General features: G+C 35.8%; 1 protein-coding gene across 1 annotated transcript; it reads right to left on the bottom strand.

Moving 5' to 3' along the window:
• Nucleotides 1–6,294: 6,294 nt before the first annotated feature.
• icln (chloride nucleotide-sensitive channel icln) lies at nt 6,295–7,530 on the bottom strand. Its single transcript, XM_073981466.1, has 3 exons — nt 7,262–7,530; nt 6,864–7,191; nt 6,295–6,809 (listed from the first exon to the last, which is right to left on the bottom strand). Exons 1-3 carry the CDS (start codon nt 7,378–7,380, stop codon nt 6,597–6,599), a joined length of 660 nt encoding a protein of 219 aa, XP_073837567.1. The 5' UTR covers nt 7,381–7,530; the 3' UTR covers nt 6,295–6,596.
• Nucleotides 7,531–8,436: the final 906 nt, after the last annotated feature.

Raw genomic sequence — 8,436 nt, 5'->3', positions numbered from 1 at the left:
TTGCAGTTCTGGAACAGACCAATAGTGTTACAGCAGAAGTTTTTTGTTGGAACAATTCAGCGATACATCTACCTTTATGATTGCATAATGTCAACAACAGTTCAAAATGTCAACCCTGCTTTTGACAGATTAGGCCATAAAAGAAAAAAATTGTAATCAGCTGTTAGCTGTGGCCTACCTTTACTTTATTCTACCATGGTGGAGGGTATAAAAAGTAGTAAAATTAGCCGATTCTTGCTTCTGGAACAGAGCTAAATTTTTTCCCGAACTTTAATGATGAATTAGCAAAAACGAATTATTAGAAATTGCTTCCCCATTTGATCAAAAAGTGCGGAAACAAAAAATGGCAGAAAATAGTGCAAGTAGTACTACATACATATTTCGCGGGTTCTAGAAAACCACTTTAAGCAATAAAAATTTCTAATAATTATATCTCAATGATAAAAATGTTTTGTTTGTTCATATGTTGTGTCTAATTTTCTACATAAAGCAGTAGCTTTATATATTCGCTTATTTTTAATGAGAAATTCTATTTACAACAATTTGTTTTGAAAATGCATGTTCGATCACCTGTGCATCTACCTTTATTATTGTGATATGTTTGTCCGTGTTTATACGTTCAAACTGGAGTGGCAAATTTTCTTCTCAATTTCTTTTAAAATTTCCTTGCAGTTTAGACACGCAAATAATAGCTTTGTTCCTTTACTTTTTTAATGGTAAGAGTGGTAAAAGAGAAAAGTGTCAAAATTGTTCAAAATTACTCTCTCATGAACATTTTTACCAGAAAAGTAAAGGAACGGAAAAATGGTAGGTCTGGCAGCAATGTCAGAAAAAACATAAAAAATCAATTTTCGTCTTTTATTTCAAAGTTTTTAATTTAGTGTTGTCAGTGTTCGACTTTTTCTTCGGTTTTTCGTCCATTTTGTGAAATAATCGTTAAACAAAAGTCGAAAAGTCAGTTCTGCCATTTTCTACCTGCAGAAATTTTGCTGACAGCCTGTGGTAGAAGAGAAAGCCATTTTCGCTCTCTCTCCCCTCTCACTCTCTTAAAAATTGTTTCCAGTTTTGCCACTTTTCGGGGTTAAGGAACGCTTTGCAGGTTAAAAATGATAACAAATGGTTAAAATGGTAACCTCAGGTAAGTAAAGGAACACAGCTAAAGTTTGTGTCAATTTTCTGATTCTTCTTCGCACTCATTTTCTCGTTTGATCATGCAATGGCAATATTAAGGCGATATTGCTTTTAAATTCCATTAAAAATTTAATAAATAAATACGTAGGCAAGATCTATTTAACAGGTCACGTAAGTAGCACAACAACAACTCTATTTTGGCCGAAAATTCTTCAATATGTCAAAATGTTTGTTTACGTTTTCATACAATTTATTCACAATAACAAAATATTTGACAGATTGAAACCAATCAGCTGGCCGTTTTACGCCACCTTATAATTTCATCATGATACATAGGTATATGTTTACTATAAATAATGGCTATATCACACCATATGCTTTTTACATGTATGACATCAGCTGGTCAGTATATTAGTATACCAAAAGTGACAACATACATGTGAAAAAGCACATGGTGTGATATAACCATAATTTTTACAGATAATTTTTTGTTTTTTTAAACGCACACGCAACACGCAGAGTTATAGGTTTCGCCCTTCAATTTATTTTTCATCATATATGCGTTGTTGTTTATTTGCTGGCGGAGTAAATAAAATGAAAGAATAAAGAAACAAAACAGAATTTTGCGAATACAGGTTTGTGTGTACCCCCTCTTATTCCTCTCTACTCCCTCGCCCATAAACTCAATTTTCTTTCCCAGTAAAGTCTAAATAGGCGTTTACACCAAACAGTCTGTCTTCAAATACAACTCTGATTCATCATGATTCAACTCTGTCCATAATTTTTCACTGACAGTAGGGTTAACAAATTTTTGACATTTTTGTGAAAGAGAAGTGAGATGATAATTCAAATGAGCTGAAAACAAAAGAATATGTACAAAAACAAAATATGTGAATGGAAAGCGAAAGTGAATTGATGATTTTCATTCATAATTTTGCAACTGTTTTTGCAGTTGTCTGGACGCCTACGTCACACAGGCAAGTTTTGGGTTTTTGACAATCAATACAAGAACTCAACTGTCCTGTCATGTGTAAACGCAGGGTAAACATCGACTTTGAAATCAACAAAAAATAAGTAGCTCTGTTCCAGAACTGCATGAATCTATCGTAGTAAACATTTGTAGATTCTTGCGGGTTCTGGAACAGGCATACTATGCCTGTGTAAACAGCTGGGTGTACTTCAGGATTTCGGAGCATGAATATAAACCAGCCTTAATTTTTTGAAATTTTGCCTGTTAAGGCGAATATTATTTTTTAATGATTTTTATTAATTTTCTCGTTTAGAGTTAAGCTTTTTGCAAGTGAAAAAGGAAAGCCAAGGACTCGAACCCACACAGTCACCAAACTACGTGACGTATCGCTGTTAGTTGAGCAGCTCTTCAGACGTATCGACTGTGGACTGGCTTCTCTGTCCTAGAACTTTTCTTTTTTCAAATGCAAATGTGTTTTTTTTTGTTTTGTTTCCATCGTATTTTCGTGTTTAGTGTGCCCTAACAACATATACCGGAATATCAAAGTCGCTAAAAATTTACTTTTAACGTCGCGCCTTTCTTGTCAGTTACGTCGGGTTATTAGAAAATGTAAAGCTTTCGTTCTCCTCGTTCACATGAAATTTTGTGTAAATAATAAAGGAAATATACGAAATATTTAATATTTATGAGAATTAAATGGCAATAAAAATGCAGACGTGTTTATGGTTGTGTATTTTTTGTTGTTTTTTATTTGCAATACGTCAGAATATAAAGCTATTATTTTCTAACGAAAAATAAATGCAAATTAAATTTAATAAAGAAGTCACAAAATAAAAATAACTGTGTGATAATTGATGTTTTAGAATTGTGGTCCTTTGCTGGCAGCTCGTACGTGCTTCAAAAATGTTACGGTAAGTAGAAGCACATATTCAACATTTTTTAAATGTATAGTTTTTTCGTATTCGTCCTACTGGACTTAAGTTGTGTAATATAGTTTAGGCACTGTCGGATGTATTTGGGAAGTACAGGGACAATATTAGCATCTTAGCAAGTAAAAAAAGAATCAAGTACTTGACGGAATAGCCGACGTAGTCACTCCTTTCTATACTTAGTCCCACACAACATTTTACTCTACTATGGAAGTCGATCTAGAGACGCATAATTTCATGCAATTTTTTCAATGAAATCACTCTAGTGTGCACCGGGACTTATCATTTCGATCAGTAATATTAATTGGTCCCTGTAAGACTTTTTAGGGCTTTAGGAACATTATGGCAGGAAGCATAGGTTTGCCCACGTTAAAGAGAAATATTAAGAAGTTGGGGCATACGAGTAAGACGGGAATACATGCGCCCACTCGATTTTTTTGAAATTTTTACCACAGGTAGGTCCTGAACACAACAATATATATACCATCTCTGGGAAGTCCATACTTCCCGAGATATAGGCCAGTTCCAAAAATATGTAGCCGAAGGCCGGCTAAAATTAAAAAAAGAAAATTAAATAAAATAAAAAATAGAGTGTGCGCGTGTATACCCGTTTTGTTCCGAAGTTGGGACCAATTTCATATTCCTTTTGATTGTTATAATGCCCACAAGCCATTTAAATCACTTAATTGGGTTTCTGGCCATTGCCAAAGAAAAACATTATAACTTTTATTAGGGAACTGTCTCATATAGACCTTCATGGAATTGGAATTACTTTTAGAACAAATACTACTATTTTCAAAATTTCTGTCAAATCGTTTTAGAGATTTTACGCCATTTTTTTAAGGAAGCAACTAATACATAAATTATAATTAGGACCACAACAACTATTTCCAATAATAATCTTAAATGTTTCTCGAAAATATCTTAAGCAGCACTTACTAATAGTTTTTCAAAAGTTAAGCCTGGGTACATAAGCTGCCTTGCCTGCTTGCCTTGCTTGCTTCTGATAAAAGATTAAAAAAGAAAAGGGCAACCTAGTTCGAAATTTGCTCGGCCTTCTTTATTCTTTTATTTTTATAATGTCAGAAATGAAGCAGGCAAGCGAGGCGAGGCAGCTAATGTACCCAGGCCTTTATAGATTTTTACCTAGAACTTCCCTGTCACCCAGATATCCTCCTTACGTCAAATCCTTAAGGGTGCGACAGCATGAAAATTCAAAGGTGTTCCAAGCTGTTTCTGATTTTGGTAACTTTCAACGGTAACAAAAGGTGAATAGTAAAAAAAAACAAGTAAAAAAGTATCAGTCGGCTTTGCCGACAGAGATATACCCTCAGCCTGTATATATTGAAACATTTTTTTTAAACGTATGTATGTATTTAGGGGTTTTTAAAAATTTTGGGCGTTTGAACTGACAAAAATGTTGATAAGGATTAAAGATCAAAAGTTTTGCGGAGGAGATACTAAAAGGAATGGATCGACATTGGCCGTTATGGAAGTGGATCTCCAGCCACAACATATGGTGCCATAGAGGGTTTTTACACTATACGGGCTGTTTGCTCAAGAAGTATGGACTTGCCCCTAAAAAACTTTTACCATTGTAATTGAGGCAGCGAATGCAAGCTGCTTCAACAACAATGAAAGTGATTCGATATCTGGCCTTAAAGTGAACTTATCCGAAATTTTGTGTGGGAGGTACCGGATGGAGTGGACAAATATAGTCCATATTTGAACCTGATATATGTCTGGTAGATATATTAGGATGTGTAAGGTATAGGCCAATTCGGCCACTCCTTTCAAGAGTTACCGTACTAAAATTTTTTCCGAACATTTTTGAACTTTTGTAGGGGAGGTAACTGAAGGAGTGGACCGATATGGCTTATCTTCAAACTTAAACTATGTTTGGGCAAAATATTACTAAGGCCATATTTTGGACCGAATCGGCAGATCCGTTCGAGAGTTATCTTGCGCTCCAACCACCTCACACGGTGTCATAGGGGTTTTTTTGCGACTTTCATGCTATTTTCTCAGGAAGTATGGACTTGCCCCTGATAAAACTTGTACAGTTGTATGGAGGGCAGTGAATACAAGTTGCTAAAACAAAAATCAAAGCGATTCGAGAGATGGCCCTAAACTGAACTTTTCCGAAATTTTGTGTGGGAGGTACCCGATGGAGTGGACCTATTGAGACCATATTGGAACCTCATATTACTCTGGTAGAAAGTTTTCCCTATACAAAGTATAAACCAAATCGGTCACTCCCTTCAAGAGTTATCTTGCGCACAAACTTTCCGAACATTTTCGAACTTTTGTGGGGGAGGTACCGGAAGGAGTGGACCGATGTAGCTCATATTCGAACTTAAACTAAGTTTGGGTAAAATATTACGAAAGCCAAAATTTGAACCGAATCGGTTCATCCGTTCGAGAGTTATCGTGCGCTCCAGCCAGCAGGACAGACAGACAGACGGACGGACATGGCTAGATCGACTCAAAATTGTCTGAAACACATTTCGTCCAAACATACTTGGGGTCTAAAACCGTTATTTCGATGAGGCACATTTCCATCGTATCAAAGTGTATATACCATCCTTAGCCTAAAGGCTGAGGGTATAAATACTAAGCAACTGACAATACGGAAGTCAGCCGTAATACGATATGCGGCATTATTCAATTTGAAATTTAATTGATGTAGGAGACAGTTTTTGTTGTAACAGTGTTTATTATTGTATGTTCGTTCTTCTGCTCAATCTGGCTCAGGGTCTATCTCCAGTTTCAGGAAAGTGTCTGTTTCGATGGTATGTATGTACCCACAGATCCACTGGAGTTAGATGAGTAGGTTTGGCGGGGCAGTTGAAAAGGTGTTTTGTGTCGTGCGGGCCCATGCCGCATACTGGGCAGATTTCCGCCCAATAAGAATTTAGGCGACTGCAATATCGCGAGAGTAGTTGAGCCAAAATTACTCTGGATTGTCTTGGCAGCTGACGCTCCTCAGCTGCGATAGAGGGGGGATGTACTCAGAGGTCTTTATTCGCACTATATTTTCTTATGTCCTGTTGATCTAGGGGGTCCCTCCTGTATTGTTGGACCTCTTCCTCTGGAGCGTGGATATCCTTCCTGATGTGCCTGGATGTGTCGGGCCTACCCACAAGATGGTGATTGGGATATGGTCAGGATATTTTACGCTAACCAAGAATGTTCCTTTGTGGGGTCCCAGACAAATAGCATTTAATCCTAGGGGGGTTATAAACAATTACAACAAAAATCTAATTTGTATCCATATTCATTTATTGTATATTTTATTGGGGAGTAGTTTTAAAACTATTATGATGAGGTCTTATATAAAGAGTCTTTTCATTTTTGTGTGTTTTTTGTTTCTGATTATTTTAAATGATTTCATATAAATGTTGATTATATATAAATTTTCTTCTCTTTTATGATATTACAATATATCGCGATCGATCAGTCAATAGAAATGCAATATGACGACCAAATTATGACTTTTAGTCAATTTGGAAAAAAGTATCGTGTACAAAAAAGTTATCTTTATTTTATATTCCATCATTTTTCATTCACTCTTCTGCATCGGCAAACTGATCAACAGATAAATTGTGCATACCCGTACAAGCGGTATCAACAGCGGCACCATCACCATTTCCAGTGGTTATATATTCACCAGCATCATCAAATTCCCCATCACCATCCTCTTCATCATATTCCATGTCGCTATCACCAGATATACTATCATCAGAGTCGGGATGTAAGGCCTGGCATTCAGTCATGGCCTAAAAAAATAGGATTAAACATTATTATTCATATATTTATACATTTTTACCCACCTGATACATTGTATCCACAATATTAACATCATCGGGCAATAACCAACATTCTGTTAGCTGATCCTCTTCAGCATCTTCAAAGATTTCCTCCTCCTCTTCACCGTCGTCTTCCTCGTCGGCACTATTTCCATTACCATCTCCATTTGTAGTGGTTTTAGCTTCCCCATTACCATTAGTAGTAGCATCCGATGATCCTGGCCATCTTATGTGACGATCAATTACAAAACATATGCACTTGGCTGGAACACTGGCAGTACCATGCACACCAATGCGTTTCCATGATATCGATATGCCATCGGGTTCATTGGCCGGTTTCCACATAAGGGAACTAACAAAATCAAAAAACAAAAGCATGCCGAAAAAAGAAAACAAAAGCCCGACGAACATTGACATCTCACCTTTGTGAAATATACACATTTCCCTTGCCAATATTGTTCTGTTCTATTCTCAATGTTACATTGTCTGATGTAAAGACAACTCCTTCAGTTGGGGGAGCAATTTGACCAATTATTACCATCGTCTTTAATTCAATTCTCGTGCAAAAAATAAGAAAAATAAATTTGCAAATGAATTGTGTGTGTTCTGTGTTCACTAACGAACTAGTTCAATTGGATTGGGTGCAAAGAAAACGAAACGATAAACATGAGCACAAAGTAAAATGGCGTCTGTATTCTGTTTACTATGTGAACAAAAATCGTTTGTTTACGAATGTTGAGAAATTGGCAAAATCGTCAGCTGATAATTTCACAACAAAGCCGAGCGATGTTGGCATTGACGCCGGTTACAACTAATAGGGCATTTACATCAATCGAGTTTAGCAACAAATTTTATGTTTCCTTGTAAATATTTACAAGAATGAATGCTTTACATTTATTCTTACCTCAAGTAGATTGTACACCACGATGGAATTATATGGTGGCCTACAACGCAGGCGTCGTGATTTCAATCTGCCATATTGTTTGTTATTGTGAATAAATTGTTTAAAAAACGTGAACAAACATTATTATCCTGTTCCCGTACTTTATAAAGTGGTAAAAGTCGTAAACGATTTTCATATAAATTTTGTGTACGGGAACGCAAAATGTGTAAAAGTAAAAATTGTAAAAACTTGTTAGTTCTGGAACAGAGCTTATGTGTGTTCGTTTACTCAAAATTTGTACAAATTGTTATAGCCCGTTTCCACGGTACGTCTTTCGTTCTCTATTCGTTGTTCGACCCATAACTACGAATAAATTACTTATTTCCCCACAAAAAATTCTATGAACGAACGACGATTTTTCTACGTTGTTCGATTAGAAATACTCTCTGAACGACGAATAAGTATGTCCCATCCCTAACAAATGAGAGAATTTATAAATTCAAAATTGAAAAATTTTTTGAAAACACAAACATTTTTAGAGAAAAGGAAAAAAAATGAATGAAAAATAATGAACTAAACATTTTATACAGATGCAGAAGGAAGATGGTTGTGTTTCCTTCTTAACTCCACACACATTTCTTGTCCATTAGTTCAAAATCACGTAAAAATCAGAAACAAAAAGGAAACAAATAACTGAAAGTCTGTATACACAAA

This window comes from Musca autumnalis, unplaced genomic scaffold (genome assembly GCF_047663935.1).
Source record: "Musca autumnalis isolate F117 unplaced genomic scaffold, ASM4766393v1 scaffold_4, whole genome shotgun sequence".
NCBI classification, from domain to species: Eukaryota; Metazoa; Arthropoda; class Insecta; order Diptera; family Muscidae; genus Musca; species Musca autumnalis.
Note: the sequence above shows the minus strand (reverse complement) of the source record. Positions and strands in the feature narration are given on the sequence as shown.

What these genes read in the sequence shown, in the direction of transcription:
- icln (XM_073981466.1), bottom strand. Translation starts at nt 7,380, where the DNA reads ATGGTAATAATTGGTCAAATTGCTCCCCCAACTGAAGGAGTTGTCTTT. An exon ending in AATGTGTATATTTCACAAAG is followed by an intron (nt 7,192 to 7,261) that starts GTGAGATGTCAA and finishes TGATTTTGTTAG; the next exon opens with TTCCCTTATGTGGAAACCGG. An exon ending in TTGTGGATACAATGTATCAG is followed by an intron (nt 6,810 to 6,863) that starts GTGGGTAAAAAT and finishes CTATTTTTTTAG; the next exon opens with GCCATGACTGAATGCCAGGC.